The 18,604-nt window shown below is 46.7% G+C and overlaps 1 protein-coding gene across 1 annotated transcript; it reads right to left on the bottom strand.

Moving 5' to 3' along the window:
- Positions 1-979: 979 nt before the first annotated feature.
- On the bottom strand, positions 980-4,389 carry LOC127314148 (PHD finger protein EHD3). Its single transcript, XM_051344606.2, has 6 exons — positions 3,983-4,389; positions 3,506-3,697; positions 3,125-3,418; positions 2,537-2,626; positions 2,338-2,385; positions 980-2,248 (listed from the first exon to the last, which is right to left on the bottom strand). Exons 1-6 carry the CDS (start codon positions 4,127-4,129, stop codon positions 1,349-1,351), a joined length of 1,671 nt encoding a protein of 556 aa, XP_051200566.1. The 5' UTR covers positions 4,130-4,389; the 3' UTR covers positions 980-1,348.
- Positions 4,390-18,604: the final 14,215 nt, after the last annotated feature.

Raw genomic sequence — 18,604 nt, 5'->3', positions numbered from 1 at the left:
ACAGCAGATTGCAAAAAGATTATACTCATAATTCATAAACCATAATACCTTCTAAAAACAAATTACCGAGATATCCCATCAATCATAACACTACTACATTGAACATGTTTCATAATATGGTGCACAAAATTGAGAGAAAAAAAGTTTTTCTCAACAAAGGAGAGGCGCGCCTGCGGCAGCGGCACCAATTGCATTTCAGCTCTTGTGCAAATTAAAGCGTGCATAGATTGGGCATTTTGGGAAACTACAAAGACAGGACAGATGCTATTCGTATGAGCTGAATTAATACAGCCGATGACAGGATCAGTCAGGTTTTGCGTGAGAACCTTCTTTTTTTGCGAATGCGGTTTTGTGTGAGAACCTGATGAGCACAGTTGTGCGCCGCGCCATTGAGATCTCTGGAAGTGTGGTATATAATCTGCGATGCTCTGGCGAATTTCCCAGTACTGATCTAACATCTCTGTATGCTGCTGCTTTTGGCGGTGGTGAAGGTGTCAGTGAGGAATGTGACCTGCTGTTCATGTAGAAGCCATGAGACCTAAGCTGCCAGGGGAAGAGCCGAAGCTTCAGCATGAAGGGGGGTCGGACCAGAGCTTGATAGACCTGTACGAAGATGCAGTTGCTGCATTCTCCAATCTTGAACTGACAGAATTGCTCTAACTGTAATACCTGCATTCCCTAGGTTTGGGGTTTTTCCAAGAGGGATTGGAAAACACTTCAGTATCGGTGCTTAGTCCTAAATTGGATTTAAAACTATTCCCTTGAGGCAAAATTAAAGCCAATCTGTGTGCTGACTGCTGAGCCACCACCGGCCTGCAAGTTCATGGCCTTTTGGGATTGCAGTTGCGGCATGGTTTACCTGATGAGGAGGGACACCTGTTTTCCTGTTGAACAAGTTCTCTTTCCTGGATTTCCAACTGAATAATCTGAGAGACAGCTCTAGCAAAATTGCAGAGAAAAAAATGAAGTCAAGACCATATTCTCTTCCAAACCACACCTGGAACAAAGATTGATATTATGCAACAGTAACAATAAGATAGACAAGGGCATCATTCGTTCCTTACAGAAGTTACAAGGGGGCAGCAACGCTAGTGTTCCTTCTCACAGTGGGAAAACAATAAATCAAACTGATGTTTTAAGCAGTACAGCCTACATAAACAGGCAAGACTTCTCCCTGTAAAATTGTCAACTGCACAACCGACTGGCTGGTTCAACTATTCAAGCCAGTGTATAATATATAGCCCTCCAAAGAGGGCCAAAGAATCGTGCTTTTGGCCAAGCAAAAATCTTGCGAAACAATATTTCTGCTTATTACTTCTCTAGCTCTTGGCCAATCATCATCAACTAGCTAAGCGTCCGACTGGCTGGCACGCTCAGCTAAGCTCTTATGTTTCTTCAGGACTGACTTCTCGTACTTCTGCAGCCCTTCCCTCGCCCTCCGCACGCTGCACTGCGGGCAGTACCAGTGGCCCTTGGGGACGCAGGTGCGCTTCGGGGTCATGCAGTATATGTGGTAGGCCTCGTCGCAGCCGTCACACAGGGCGATCTCCTCATCATCCTTGTTCTTGAAGCAGCCTCGGCAGAGGCAGGAGGGACAGTACCAGCAATCCAGATTGTTCTGCTTCCCGAACGCGATCTGGCTCGTCCTCAGGCACCGGATGTGGTAGAACTTGTAAGGGCAGTAAGGGTGGCCGCACACTATGAACTGCTTGTCATCGTCCTCGCACGTGCCACAGTGCTTGCACAGCTTGGACAGGGCGGTCGTGTACAGGTCCGGCTCGTTGTCTTCCTCCACGCTTGGCACCGAGCTCCCCTCTCTCTCTTCTGCTACCTCAATTCCGCTGGCGACTTCAGGAGGTTCTGTTTTCTCGACGACCTCGAGCTTGTCACACAGTGGACAATCACCATGCAAGCTGTCATGGTGGGCATTATTATTCTTGGTGCCTGAAGCCAGCCCCTTTCCCTTATTGCTGCAGTCAGGACAGTGCCAGGTCGCTGGGATCTGTTTCATGGCAGGATGGAGTCGCTTGACACAGTCAAAATGGTACGTGGTATCACATCCATCACAGATTAGGCTTTTTTCTTCTTCTGCACTGGTCCCACATTGCTTGCAAGTGCAAACTCGACCAAGCCCACATTTCGCAGTTGGCTTTGGCATTGTAGAGTGACCAGAATCACATGGGGAGAACTGCATAGTGGTATTTGAATCCTTTGGGATTTTGTGGATGGCACCCACCAAACTTGTTTCCTAATGAAGTATGCAATTAGTATAACATAATAACTGAATGTAACAATTACAAGTATGTCTAGGAAAATGTCCCTAAACAAACCACTTACTTCTATCCTGTGCTCAGCAGGAAACTCTACTTCAGAAACCCCAGAAGCCTGTAAAGAATCTATAGTAAGTAATGCCCAGCACCAGCATAAGGAGGAATGATAACAACAAATTAAAGCCTCGACAACAGCTAGAGGCATGGTTACCAAGTATGTGGTTATAGATGTCTCTTATGTGCGGGGGCAAAAGTTACAAACTTACTTGCTTTTGATAGGAAGCTCGTGAAATGACTGGAAGATTGCTCGCCAGAATTGACATCTCTCGGCCAGCTTGTTCAAACTTCTCCCATATCTAGATCATACATAAATATACCATACATATAATGAGTAAGAAGACACATTCTTTAAAAGTATTATCTGCATGAATGTTACGCAACTTCAGGGGATGTTTCGTAGAATAATGATCTCAAGCAGGTAAAAAGAGATGAAAAAGTGAAAACATCAGAAATAAGAAGAGCAATTGAACTGTTCGAGAGGTACAGGAGGTGATACGAACACCTACACTGCTACACCAAATCTAACCATTAGTTAATTTTACCCGACCACGTTATAATTATTTTTCAATATCTGTCTTTAAGAAAGTAAAAGGAAAACCCTGGGCATGGCACCATCAGCTCACAGACACTACCATGGTAAGAATACAGGGTCCATTTTCAGAACTACAACGTATAAAGAGTCTACTCCAGGCTGCCATGTTAGAGTGGTGTTTATACGTCTCTATCAGATATCACACAGAAACAATCAGGAACACATCTAGTCTTTTTTAAATGGCTGACGGAGAAACAGGTACCTGCTGGATGTCGTCATTGAACAGCTCCGGCTGCTGTGCATAATTTCCATTTCTCATGTTGGTGTCAATTTTCACCAAGTCGATGACCTGATGAACCTTATTTACATGGAAAGTTTTGACTAGCAAATCACACAACAACGCAAACTTCTCCGAGACTAAAATGTCAAGGAGAGCATTGTTGCACATTGCTGTGTTGGCATCGAAAGATGCTTCAGTTGCATCTTTTAATGCCACAGAGGAACCAATCTCTTTAGCATCTGCCGCCGATGCTCGTTGGCCCTCGCCTAGGATACACTGGTAATCGCAGAGAAACTTTCCGTCAGTGAAAAATCCAGTCACGAAGGTTGCTAACTGATGCATAAGAAGAGCATTAGCACTGACCTGCTGCACCGGTTGACAGCAGTTGTATCTGAGCGCATCACGGATGCAGCTCTGAATCCCCCCACCCTTATTTACACCTGGGGATTCCAGGAAGCCCTCCAATGTGTCCCTCCAAGTAGTCCAATGGCTGGCCAGCATCTGCTGCCCATCTTGGCAAGAATTGCCGCTGCACGCCACCATGGTGGCGCAAGGCTGCACAGAAAGCAAGCAAAGGAGGAAGCGCAATGAGCAAAGTTCAGTTATGCGGAACATCTCTGCAGAGGAAATCTTTGCTCTGTTGGGTGCGAAATTGCTAGGCGACCAAGATTCGTAGCATTTTCAAGAACAGAGCGTGCGAATCTAGGAGCGCAAAAACGAAATCTTGGGCGACTGGTGGCACCAGAGAGGCAGATGGTGAGGTGCTCCAACTGAATTAGCGAAAAGGGGGGCGGGGCTGGGGAGGAGACGAGACGCGCGGCTAGGGATGCCGATGCTTACGGTTCCGGGGTCGGAGCTGGCGCCGCGGGTGGCCGTGCGGCGGCGCTTGTAGGTGACGACGAGCTCGGAGGAGGGCAGTTCCCCCGAGGCACGGCGCTTGCGCGGGGCCGGCGTCCGGGCGGCGCCGGCGCCGTCCTGGTAGGGCATCTTCCGGCACGCGCGGCGGCTACCGCATATGCCCAGCAAAGAGCGTCTGGAACCGTGAGCAGAGCCTCGGAGGGGACGGGAGGGAGCAACGGCGGCGAGGGGGCAAGTTTCTAGGGTTCCGGGGAGCGGTTGCGGAGGAGGATTTGAGTTGGGATCTCCCGGCGGAGCAGAGAGGAGGAGAGGACAGAGGAGGAGCGGGACGAAGTGGGAGATGAGTTTGGAAGAGGAAAAACCAAACGGGAAAGCCAGACGGACTACTTGGGCTTTCCTCTTCCTGTATTCTTACCCTCTCCTACTCAGATTCCTCAAAGTTTTGGATATCAGGTCTCTTTAATAACACAAAATAAATCGAATCGAGTAACTATTTATAGTTCAAATAAAACGTTTACATCTAGCACCTATATTTATAAAAAGGGACGAAATCAAATAGCAAAAATTCCGGCCGCTCGGAGGTGCTAGAAGAGGCGGCGCGATGCACGGTGCTAGCCTTGCTCTGGTGTGAACTTAGAGTTAGCTTGCCTCCTCTTCCACCGAGGGGGGGGGGGGGGGGGGGGGGGTAAAATGGCGGCGGCGGCGAGGGGGGCTATCGATCTGCCTAATAAAGGTGGTGGTTCTATGGTTTCTTCCGCGCCAAGATGAAGATCTGCTTGATGCTTGGCCTCTTTGATCTGGCCGGAGTGACGAGTTTTGGAAGGCTCCAGAGGTGAACTCCATTGAACGCACCATGCCTGGAGATTGCTCAATCCGGATGGGATTTGTCCATATGCACTCGTGTTTTTTTTCTACCGATTTGTTTCAGGAGGGAGCGACGTGAAGCCCTGCTATCTGTTGCCATCTTGGAACATATATTGTTTGTTCCATGGTGAAATTAGAGATGGAGAATTCCATGCAAGCTGAGGTCTGAGGACTAGTAATGGTGGTTCGAGTTTTTGCAGCGATGAGGGGGGCTCGTAGCAGTGGTATGCAAGTGGGGCGACAACACATGAGAAGTTCAAAGTGGGGCGACAACACATGAGGGGTTCTAATTTCATCTTGGAGATTGCTCAATCCGGATGGGATTTGTCCATATGCACTCGTGTTTTTTTTCTACCGATTTGTTTCAGGAGGGAGCGACGTGAAGCCCTGCTATCTGTTGCCATCTTGGAACATATATTGTTTGTTCCATGGTGAAATTAGAGATGGAGAATTCCATGCAAGCTGAGGTCTGAGGACTAGTAATGGTGGTTCGAGTTTTTGCAGCGATGAGGGGGGCTCGTAGCAGTGGTATGCAAGTGGGGCGACAACACATGAGAAGTTCAAAGTCTGGCCTTTGATACCTTTGATCCGGATTATGAATTGTAGTATGATAAGATTTTTTTCTAAAATATCTAGGTTTAATCGAACCTTGGGAAGCACTGCTAAAATGGTGTAAATGAAACATCTACAAGAATTGCTAATTAATTGGATTTTATGTTTATCAGACCTATCTAGTTTACTTTTAAATGGGTTGTGTTCAATGGTGGAAATAGACCATGGTTAAGGATTCTCCTGCAGCTATGCATACATATAGAAATGAATTGCAAGTCTGTAGTGAATTATATAGAGATAAGAGATTTGTGAGCAACACATCCATAAATACTCTTGCCCCTAAAGCAAGCAGAGGTGACAAGAGCCCCTTGGTCCAATCATTGTTCTCACTATCGCGAGTAACAACAGTTATTAAGTAAATAAATATAGACCAAAGCATTAAGCTAGATGATTATATCGTTGATTCCGAATGAAACACTAAACATGTACCATTACTTTTCTCTTTCTGTCACTGAGGTTTCGTGGTAGCACGCCGTTCTCCACTCATCCAACCTCTTCCCTTGATCGATCCGATAGACATGGGTACCTGTAGATCATCGAATGAGGAAAAGAGATAAGGATACAAGATTGCAAAACTCATATTCAATCCTTACATATATTATAAGATTAGATCCACATAAATGTTGCGAGGATTCACCCCAACCCGCAGCCCGTGAGGACTACTCACACATAATATCAATATCAAGATCAAAGATAGCAATCATTGTGGCAAATATTTGGATTGAAATCACAATATTCTTACAATGGTGATGGCTATGGCTATGGAGGAGATTGGAGATGGAATGGATGAACTATGGTGATGGATCTCCTTCGGTGTGGTGTAGATGGATCTGATGGATGGTGGCTCTGTTTACCGACGAATGGCTCCCCTCCTTTTAGTGTCGTGTCCTTCACATAACTTTTAGGGTTTGACCTTAGGAATGTTTCGGCGGGCTGTATGGGCGGACGGTACGGGCGGGCCTTGCCCCTACCCGTGTCCGCTAAACCTTCTGGAACCGTCTTTTCAAGCCTAGTCAACTTTGTTGTATTTGTGACATGATTTTCTTCAGTAATTACAGGTCAATTTGTCATTATGACGTGATTTCATGCACACCATTCAAAGATAGGAGAGATTGCACATATTTGCAATAATTAGTCATTAGTAACTAATTGAGAGGTAAACTTAGTCAATTTCTTGACTTAGCTAAAGGTTTAAACGCGAGAAAATGTGATGTATTTCACATCCATCAACTTCTCGAAGCTTAAACTTGATTGTCCTCGAGCAAGAAACAAAAAACCATAATGAACTTGGCGTTTAAACCAAAATAAAGGAAAAATAAACTCACTTACAAGTGGTAGCCTTATGAGTCCAGCACTTCTTCCATTCAAAAGCTTAGCAAAGTTAGATAAATGCCAAGAATATAATACAAGCATTGGTAACTCGAGACAATCACAATAAAGATTTATGAGCATGAATAACTAGTTGTGTAAACAATCACTCTTAGCTTAAGTAGTTAACTCTCAGTTTCCTGTTCTGTTCTCTACAAACAATTCTTCTTCCACACGGTTCGTTTAATCCTTTATTTTCAGCAAAACCAGTGAGCTTCACAACCTCGCTGAAAGTTGGGGACAAAGTACTTGGTTGTTCGTGTGCAGGTCTCCACGTTGATGCTGACGCCGGTAGTGCGCCCTGCCACGAGTTGGTTCACAACACCTCGGGAGAGAGCATTTTTTCTCCTACTGGTCGATAAACGTTGGTTTCTTACTGAGGGAAAACTTTCTGGTGTGCTCATCATACCTTCCTCTTGGGGTTCCACTCAACGTTGCGCATAAATTCTCCTTCATCAACTCCGTGCCCAGCAAGCCCTGCCTCCGAGCAGCGTGTTCCAAAGCTGGGAACCGCGTACCACCGTCCCAATGGCTCTCTGCCCAATGGCCCCTACTTCTTCCCCCTTCGTGAGGATCCCTCCTCCGGGGTACCGTCGATTAGGCAACGATAGTTGGCGCCCACCGTGGGGCCAGCGGCATTTGGATGTCGGAACCGGGAGGGTTCTACCTTCGGAGGCATCGGCGACACCATCGCCGTGGGGAAAGTCTTGTACGCAGGCAACTTTCCGATTGCCCCTCTATACCAGTGCTGGATTCCGGCTAGGACAGACCCCGTCAAGCTTTGCATCATCCCGATTGGCGGGATACACATCTTCATCGGCGAGACCGTCGATTCCGACGAAAACGCACTGCTAAGTACTGCAGCTACGACTACCGCCGAGTAGGACGCATCTGCAAAGATCCAATATGAGACGCTGGAACTTTCCTCGGAGAATTCCGCCTTAGATCTCGAAATTTCGAAACCCACCCAATCCGCCCCTGAGCAGGAAACATCGGTGGAAGGCCAACGCAGATCCGCCTGGGTGTTCTAGGTGTTAGAGAAGCAGAGGTGCCACTTCATGCACTTCCTCGTGCATACACCAGGATCCGCCCCTCCGCAGGAAGGCGTTGGACCCATGCAGACAGAGGATGTCGGAGACAACAACAAATCCGAGCTCCAAGAAGGTGTCGGAGATGATGATGACTGGATTCTCGACAGCCTCAGCCCGTTCTCAGATGACATTTCACCCATGGCTTCGGAGGAGTACGAGAGGTACTGCAAGGGGCTGGAGGACGCAGACAAAGAGGATGGTGAATCATCTCCGCCAAAGCAGGTCTTCGCGACTCTGGCCAGAATTGATGACGATGAAGATGACCACCCAAAGGAGACTCCATCTCGCGCTAAAATCCCAGCTCCAACTCAACCGGAGGCACCACCGCGGTTTCATACCCGTGATACACCGGAGCCATCGCAGGGCCGGAGCCTGAAGTTCTATGAAGGGACGGCAGCCGACACACTCGTGGAAATAGTAGGTAAACGCGGAGAACACGTTCAGCAAAAAGAGATTTTGACAACCCCAATCATCCTAGAGGTGGTTGCGGATCTGTAAGATCTTGAAGCTAAGCGTAAACAACTCCTGGCGGAATCTGAGCACATAGTCAAGGTTACAACATCATTCCTTGAGGATAAGATGGAAGCCGAAAGGATATACGAGCATGCCCTAGAAAAAGGGCGCTTGGCAGAGGAAGAATATGTGAAGGCCAGAGAGCTGGCAGAGGAGTGTAAGAATACAGTCAAAGAAGCCCATGAGGAAGCTAGGCAGATGTGAAAAGAAGCTATCCGCCCCGCAATATCAACTTTGATAGTGCAGCTCGCCACAAGCCTCTGGCAACTCCAAAAGACAACATGAAAAAAGCGGCGGAGCTCCTAGCCAAGGACAATGACTAGATCGACATTGAGCATCTGCGTACAGTCATTGCCATGGCCATGAAGCAACAAAGTAAGGCAGATACTTCGCGCAGGTTGGAATCCAACCCGGAGGCATGTGTGTCTACAGCGTAGAACCATCCTATTGAAAAGTCGAGGAAGCGCCACGATGATCAATCATGCACCGGATCAACAGAGCACCGGAGAAAGCCAAGGGGAAGGATGGGATGTACTCTAGCAAGGACAAGTACCGGAACCCATCACCGCCCCGGAACCAGTACGCGCCTCCGCGCCCTCGCCAGCGAAGTCTTGCCGGAAACGCTAGACCCCATGGGCCGGGCGGAATCAATATCCGTGACAACGCTGAACCCAAGAGAGGATGGAATGAAGAGCGTGCATCTGAGTCTCGGAGAAGCCGGAACAAAGAACGCACACCTGAGCCCAGGACCTCGGTGTGAAGGAGGTAGCCGCCGCAGCCGGAGCCAACATCACCAGGAAGGACGTGGAGAATCTGACAACGAAAGTAAGAGGCCCCGCGGGCCCCCACATGGTTCTCCATAACCACCACCTAGTAGGGGAGGTGGGGACGGAGGCCGGAGGTCACACTCCCGCTCAAAGTCCCCTGAGCATAGGCAGAGCTCACGTGACGCATGGGAACGTCTGAACGAATACAAGGTCGGCTACATCGGCCCAAAGTGTTTTGGAAAGAGGATCCGCAAGGAAAAAACACCGAAAGGCATGAACCTCAAGCTACCCGGAAACTTGAAGCATTATGATGGCAGAGAGAGGCCCGATACGTGGATTGATGACTACTTCAATGTAGCCAGCTTTGTCAGAGGGACCCCAAACATGGCATGCCGCATGTTCTAGTTGTACCTTGTTGGTTCGGCCCGGACTTGGCTCAGTGACCTCCCGGAGAACTCCATCTTTTGCTGGTTTGGCCTGAAGATAGCCTTCGAGGCACACTTTAGGGGCACGTACAAGAGGCCATCCACGACCAGTGACCTGCAGGCCTGTATACAAAAGAAAAATGAAACTTCCTGAGAGTACCTCACTCGGTGGTTAGAAACAAGAAACGATTGCGAGAATGTCGACGATCGAACAGCTATGTTGGCCTTCATAGGAGGTTTACAGAGGGGAGGACTTCTCCGACACAAGTTGATGTGTGAGTACAATGACCAGAAGCTGAACCTAGATAAGATGATCTCCATCGCCAACACCCACACTGCCACGGATGATGATGCAGACGGAGAACTTCCGGCCACATGCCTTGCGCTTGCACCAGTATAAGAAGAACCGTGACGGCAATAACAAGCGGAAAAATCCCCCCGATGACCAAAAAAAATTGGTGGATCCGACATGGACGCCATGACTTTCCAACGAGGCGGTCAAGGTGGCGGAAGAGGCTGCGGTCGCGGTGGCAGAGCTGGTAGGGGCCAGCAGCGCGCTGATGAAGTCACGGCTGCGGGAACCCGCACTCCCAAAACCTATGAAGGGTACAGAGATATGCCGTGGCTGGCTCATATTGATCCGGCAATGGCAAATCTTCACACACAAACCGCAACTGCAAATGGGTCAACGATCTTAAGACGGATCCAGAAGAAGGATATAAGCGTGCAAGGAAGCATCATCCACGTGGCAAGGGAGGCAAAGGCAAGAAAAAGGACAAGGACGAGGATAGCTCCGAGGCAATGGATGAGGATGGAGCTTCACCGAAAGCCAAAGAGTGTAACGCAGCTAACACCTCCAACCCCTTTGGAAAGAAAAGTGCATGTGCATATCACACTTTCCTCGGAACTCCGATAGTTCGGGCGAAGAAATCCGCCCTCCGGACCTTGAACACCACGCTTCCGGCTGTGCTGCAGTATGTAAAGTGGTCGGAAAAACCATGCATGTTTGACAGAGCCGATCATCCGGCCGTCATCCCGAAAGAGTGCTACGCTTTGGTTGTTAGTCCCCGCATCGACGGGTATGACTTCTCCAAGTGCCTCATGGACGGCAGAGCCAGCCTGAACATCATGTACCTTGAAACTCAGGAGAAGATGAACCTTACCAAGGAACAGCTTAAGCACATCACCACAGAGTTCCATGGTGTGGTTCCGGGTAAAAATGTGAACTCCCTCGGCAGCATCAAACTTACTGTGGCCTTCGGTGATGTTAACAATTACCGTGAGGATATGATCACATTTGAGGTTGTTCCCTTTAAAAGTTCGTACCACGTGATCTTTGGCAGGTCAACTTACCACAAGTTCCATGCGAGGTCGTGCTACATCTACAACAAGCTCAAGATTTCGGGTCATAACGGTATGATCACCGTATCCGGAGACTACAAGAAAGCTCTGGACTGCGAAGAGGGCGAAGCAGCCTTCACAGAGTCAGTTATCTCCGGAGAGGAGCTGCAAGGCTACAGAGCTACGGTGGATCTGGCTAAGATGCACACCACCAAGAAGCAGATCTCCGACTAGAAGACCATGCTCAAGGACGCGATAGATACCAAAAAGGTTGACCTCAAGCGAGGTGACGCCTCCAAGCAGGTTTCTGTCGGCACTGGCCTGGACCCCAAATAGGAAGACACGCTCGTCCAGTTCCTGCGAGCTAACATGGATATCTTCACATGGCAACCTTCAGACATGTTCAGAGTACCAAGGGAACTCACCGGGCACTACCTCAACATAAATCCGGGTGCAAAACCGGTGAAGCAAGCTATGCGACACTTCAGAGATAAGAAGCACCGCGCCATATGAATGGAATTAGCAAACTTACTAGAGGCAGGTTTTGTAATAGAAGTTATCCACACAGATTGGGTCGCAAATCCCATCCTTGTACCCAAAAGAATTCTGAAATACTAAAAATGTGCATCGATTACTCCGGCTTGAATAAGCATTGTCCAAAGGAAACGTTCCCCTTGTCGCGCATTGACTAAGTCGTTGATTCGACAGCGGGGGCGGAACTTCTGTGTTTTCTTGACGCATATTCCAGGTATCATCAAATCCGGATGAAGAAGTCCGATCAAAAGGCGACCTCATTCATCACCCCCTTTGGCACTTACTTCTATGTCACCATGCCTTTTGATTTGAAAAATGCAGGTGCCACCTACCAGCGTACGATGAAGTGTTTCCTGAAGGACCAGATTGGTTGAAACGTGCACACCTACATCGACGACATCGCGGTCATGACCCGGAAAGGATCCGACTTGATCAGCGATCTTCAGGAGACCTTTGAAAATCTCCGGAGGTACAAGATGATGTTAAATCCGCTAAAGTGTGTCTTTGGCATACCAGCTGGAAAACTCCTTGGCTTCATTGTCTCTCATGGAGGCATCAAAGTAAACCCGAAAAAAATCATGGGCATCCTCAATATCAAAAGGCCAACTTGTCTCAAACATGTACAACGATTAACTGGTTGTGTAGCAGCAATCAGTAGATATGTTAGTCGTCTTGGCGAGAAGGCATTACCCCTGTGCAAGTTACTGAAGAAATCAGACAAATTTGTCTGGGATGATGTAGTAGATGCAACCCTTCAGGAGTTAAAGAGCATATTCTCCTCCCTACCTATCTTGGCAGCCCCAGAAGAGTCGGAACACATGTTCCTCTACTTGGCGGCTTCCAATAAGGTCATCAACATTGTCATCATGGTGGAGCAAAAGGAAGAAGGACATGCGTACAGAATCCAGCGGCCCGTCTATTACATTAGCGAGGTCCTCATGAAATCCTAATAGAGAGACCCTTACTTTCAGAAGCTAGCCTACGGAGTATTCCTAGGTAGCCGGAAGCTGAGACACTACTTCCAGGAGCATCCCATGACAGTTGTGAGCACAACTCCATTGTCAACTATCATCAACAACTCCGACGCAACAGGACATGTAGCGAAGTGGGGGATAGAACTTCTCGCCTTCGACATCAACTACAAAGCCAGGACTGCAATCAAGTCATAGATTTTGGCGGATTTTTTCATCGGCTGGACTGAAGCACCAGAGGACACACCTGTGCCGGAACCGGAAGCTTGGGTCATGCATTTTGATGGATCCAAGCTACATCAAGGCTCGGGGGCTGGGGTTACCCTGAAGTCACCTACTGCAGAAGAGTGCAGTATGTTCTGCAGATTCACTTTGAAGCTACCAATAACATGGCGGAATATGAGGCTCTACTATATGTACTGCGCATCGCAAAGGAAATCGGGATCAAGCACATCATATGTTGCGGAGACTCCGACCTGGTGGCACAACAAGTAGTCGGAACTGGAAAGCAAAGAACTCTGTTATGGCGGCTAACAGAGACGAAGTTGATGAGATCGCTAAGTGCTTCCTCGGGTATGAAGTCAAGTACGTTAGGAGAGACAATAACACAACGACAGATATGCTATCCAAGGTTGGATCTGGCAGAAAGCCAATTCCACCTGGAATTTTCCTTGAGCACTTAAATACACCCTCGGTGAAGGGCACTAACCCGGAAAACCCATATGTGGCAGTGTCTCCGGCTAAGGAGGTGATGGTTATCACCCCGGCTTGGACCAAGCCTTACCTAGACTACCTAATCGATCAGACGTTGCCAGAGGATGAAGTTCTCGCACGACAGATCATTAGACGAGCAAGTTCTACACAATCGTTGATGGACAACTTTATAAGAGAAGCACAAACAGAATCTTCCAAAAGTGTGTCTCAAATGAAGAAGGAATTGCAATTCTTAGAGAGATCCACCTTGGTGATTGCGGGCATCATGCCGCTCCCAGGTCCCTCGTTGCAAAAGCTTTCCGGCAAGGATTTTCTGGCTAACAGCTAAAGATGATGGTGATAAGATAGTCGGAACCTGCCGTGGCTGCCAGTACTATGCTACACAACCAAATGCTCCAGCTCAAGAGCTGAAGACCATCCCTATCACTTGGCCGTTTGCGGTCTGGGGGCTTGATATGGTCGAAAAACTGAAAAAATCATCTCCTGGTAGTTTTGAGTACCTCTTGGTCGCAATTGACAAGTTTAGCAAGTGGATCGAGGCCAAACTAGTGAGAAAAGCTGATGGTGCTACGACATTGAAATTTTTTTTCAGCCTCGTGGTGAGATACGACATCCCACATACATCACAGATAATGGCACAAACTTTGCACATGGAGAACTGAAGGAGTGCTGCCATGACATGGGGATCCGGCTTGACCTTGCCTCTATGTCACATCCACAATCCAACGGACAGGTCGAGTGAGCCAACGGCCTTATACTATCTGGACTCAAACCTCGCCTTGAAGAACCACTGCGACGAGCAGCCGTAGCTTGGGCGGAGGAGTTAGATGCTGTTCTGTGGAGTTTACGAACAACCCCCAACAGATCAACTGGTTTCATAGCTTTCTTCCTAGTATACGGATCTGAAGCAATGTTACCCTCCGACATCATTCATGATTATCCGCTAGTTTCTGCCTACAATGAGGAAAATGCAAATGAGGCTCGATAGCTATCTGTGAACCTTCTCGAAGAAGCTCGGAACTTAGCAGACCAGCGTTCCACCATCTACCAACAGTAACTATGATGCTATCATAGCCGTCGAGTTCGGAATCGCTCATTCAAAGAAGGTGATCTAGTTCTCCGCCTTCGGCAGGTGAAAGAGCATAAATTGCAATCTCCATGGAAAGGACCCTTCATCGTGAGCAAAGTGCTACATAACGGATCTTACTACCTCATTGATATTCGTGAGTTAAAGGATAGACCTGCAAATTGGTCTCGAATACGAAAGAGGGAGGATCCGGGTGACGTATACGATGAAATAGACCGTCCTTACAATATCGCACAGCTACGTCATTTCCACACTTAGCAAATTTTGCATTACATACATTGTAATAGTTATGATACTTGATCGATAAAATAAAGCATATGGTTCACTCTTTGAGTCTTTTACCTCCTTTTTTGTTCATTTTTTGATCGTGTATGTTTTCTGACTAAAACCATAGAGCTGGATGTTTCCGCCTAGGCGTGTATGTTGTTGTGATTTTCAATAATCGTCCAGTAGGACGTAAGCTAAAGTTTTCTAGAATATGGATTTTTTGTTGCGAACTTGTGGATTCCTAATAGCGACTTCCGGCACCTAAAGCTAGGGGCTTGTTTCCGCGGTTATTGACGGATTTTCCATTAGCTCCATCAACGTCGGCGAGCTCTTTCCATCCAAAGGTCTTCCGGCTTATGGAAGGTCAAGCAAGCAAGACGGAAAATTCAGAAACCAACACTTTGTTCAGATAAAAAGAACACATACATAAGTTAAAGTAGCAGGATAAGTATTTGCTGCCCATTGCATTCAATGTTCTTCCTAGCTACTTCAAATACACTTAAGTTATATTACAAACCCTCTCTGGGCCAAAATGATACAGTTCAATGTTTTTCCAGGTTTTAGTTGGAAGATTCCGGCTTGTCTTCCTCAGAGGTGTTGAAGGTGTTGTCCTTGCCGAATTCGATGCCAGATGGACTTGCGCTTGACCCGGAGACCTCCTCTTCGTCTTCCTCATCATCTTGGGAAAAGTCAGCCGGAAATTCGTGCTTCTCATACCACTCCTCATGATTAACACGAGAAGAGAATAGAGAGTTGAATCCGCTAAATTCTTTGATGAGCTTCTTGACGTTGGTAGCTTTGGGCACTACGCAAGCAATATTTGCAAGGTCCATGGTCGGAAAATGTGCCTTGCACATAACCAGGAAAGGGGCAACGGCACCGCAGGCGGGGGATTCTTGCCAGTCCCTGATCAGATTCGGCACCATGGACATCATTTTGGTCATTGTGTCCATGGCCTTGGTGCTGGCACGTTTCAAGGACAGCTTGGTGGCAATTCCCCGGCGCGCTTCCATCAAGTCTTCGATGGCGTTTCTGATATCTTCATAAGCCTCAGTCCGGGTGAGTTTTTCATCCTGTCTCTGCTCAAATCCAAGCAAGGTTGTCATACACAAGTAGTTTGTACAGTCTCTGGATAAGGGATGGGAAAAGATGGACTAATGGCGGAAACATAAACACAGAAAATTTCTTATGGAAAATAATCTTGTCAATGGCCGCAGCCTCCGCCTCAGAAGATTTCAATTTCGACGCCAAAGTTTTCACTCTATTGTCTCTGGTTTTTCAGTTTCTCTCTCAGCTCCAACATGGCTTGCTCGTGCTTGGTCTCCAACTCCTTCTTAAGTTTAATCTCATTTAGTTGAGATTCCTTGAAGGTCTCTTGGAGATACTCATGCTCGGCTTGCAGCGTCTCGAGCTGGTCGGAAATGTCATCAACTGAGGGCTTGTTGGCTAGAAGTTCTATGATGCGGAAAAGTCATTTAGTGCAAAAGGTACTTCCATAGCATAAGTGAAGGAAGAAACCTAAAGCCTCCGGACTGATGCGTGAGTAGTTCATCCTTGGACTATGGGTCCATAGCAGTAGCTAGATGGTTGTCTTCTCCTCTTGTGCTATCCTGTTTAGATCTTGTGAGCTGCCTATCATGATCAAGATCATCTATTTGTAATGCTACATGTTGTGTTTGTTGGGATCCGATGAATATGGAATACTATGTCAAGTTGATTATTGATCTATCATATATGTGTTGTTTATGATCTTGCATGCTCTCCGTTGCTAGTAGAGGCTCTGGCCAAGTTGATACTTGTAACTCCAAGAGGGAGTATTTATGCTCGGTAGTGGGTTCATGCCTCCATTGAATGCAGGACGGTGTGAGAAAGTTCTAAGGTTATGGATGTGCTGTTGCCACTAGGGATAAAACATCAATTCTTTGTCTAAGGATATTTGTATTGTTTACATTACGCACAATACTTAATGCAATTGTCTGTTGTTTGCAACTTAATACTAGAAGGGGTGCGGATGCTAACCCGAAGGTGGACTTTTTAGGCATAGATGCATGCTGGATAGCATTCTATGTTCTTTGTCGTAATGCCCTAAGTAAATCTCATATTAGTCATCATGATATGTATGTGCATTGCTATGCTCTCTCTATTTGTCAATTGCCCAACTGTAATTTGTTTACCCAACATGCTATTTATCTTATTGGACAGACGCCACTAGTGAACTGTGGACCTCGGTCCATTCTTTTACATCTGAAATACAATCTAGTGCAATCATTGTTCTCTGTTGTTCTTTGCAAACAAACATCATTCTCCGCACCATACGTTTAATCCTTTGTTTACAGCTAGCCGTTGATATTGACAACCTCACTGTTAAGTTGGGGCAAATTATTTTGATTGTGTTGTGCAGGTTCCACGTTGGTGCCGGAATCCCTGGTGTTGCGCCGCACTACACTCCTTCACCAACAACCTTCACGTGGCCTTCATCTCCTACTGGTTCGATAACCTTGGTTTCTTTCTGAGGGAAAACTTGCTGTTGTGCGCATCACACCTTCCTCATGGGGTTCCCAACAGACGTGTGCATCACGCGCCATCAAACTTTGGGATAAATCATCGTCTCCCGCGTGCCTCGGTTATCTCTATACCCGAGCTCTTTACTTATGCACTTTACTTTGTGATAGCCATTGTGCTTGAAATTATATCTTGCTATCACATAGTTGCTTGTATTGCTTAGCATAAGTTGTTCGTGCACATTGGTGAACTATAGTATATAGGCTTTGGGCTTGAAAAAGTAAACGCTAGTTTTCTTCCGCATTTGTTAAGCCCGTCTCGTAAAAGTTTTAAACCGCCTATTCACCCCCCTCTAGGCGACATATGTGTCCTTTCAATTGGTATCAGAGCAAGGTCTCTCATTCTTAGGTTTCACCACCTTGAGAGTAAAGATGTCGGTTAGGGGATTAGCGCACAATAACTTGTTTATATTTGATGGCACAAATTATGATCTATGGAAAATTTATGTGCTTAATATTTTGCGGGGTATTTCCCTGGAAATGGAGCGAATTCTTGACATGGGTTTTTCTTCTCCTAAGGATCCCCAAAATTTATCTCTTGGGGAGAAGAAAAACTCTTGCGTCGATGCTCTTGCTTCTCATGTGTTTTCCATTGTTGTGAGCAATGTAGTTACTTCTTCAATCATGCCTTTTGAGAGTGCTCATGAATTATGGACAAAGCTTCAAGATAAATATGATGTGTCCAATATTATTGAGGATGATTGTATTGCTTCCACTTCTGGCCGTGATGAGTTCTCATCTTCATCCACTTCACCAATGTGTGGCAAGACACAAGGTAATGATATGGTGAGTGGTGATGGAAATTGGAATGTTCATATTGAGCTTACTATTGATGATTATTCATCTCTATCTCATTGCAATGCTTCATCTTTGGACGTAAACACATCTAGCACTATAAATCATCTACATGCTTGTGTTGATAGTCCTTGCATATCATGTGTAAGTCGCTTGAATAAATCTCATGATTATATGCTTACTTTGTCTTGTGGCCATGATAAAAATGCTTCGATTTCCTCTAGTTGTTGTGTGACTAACAATGTAGAGGAAACCAAATATTCTATTGTTCAAGACAAGATCTTGAAAGGTGCCTCAAGTAACTCCTCATCTTTATCTCACGGTTCTCATATATGCCTTATGGCCAAGGGTTCCACGGTATTTCCTACCATGGAACCAAATATTTCTCGTGGTGATAAGGATGAGGATGAGTATGAAGAAGAGGATTGGGTTGTCTCTATGTGACAAGGGTAAGAATGTATTCAAGGTTCTTTGCAAAGATAAAATTGCTAGCTCCCACTTCTTTGAAATCTTTATTGCCGCTATTGAGAGCCAAAAACTTATTTGGATGCATGAGAACACCATTTATAAAATGTGTGCTCTTGAACGAGAGTATGCCAATGATGTAGCATCCCTAAAGAATGATCTTGAAGAGGAACAAGATACCGTAGCCTCTCTTGAGGAGCAACTTGAAACTCTTGAGGTGTCTCAAAAT

The sequence above is a fragment of the Lolium perenne genome, chromosome 7 (assembly GCF_019359855.2).
Source record: "Lolium perenne isolate Kyuss_39 chromosome 7, Kyuss_2.0, whole genome shotgun sequence".
Lineage (NCBI taxonomy): Eukaryota > Viridiplantae > Streptophyta > Magnoliopsida > Poales > Poaceae > Lolium > Lolium perenne.
Note: the sequence above shows the minus strand (reverse complement) of the source record. Positions and strands in the feature narration are given on the sequence as shown.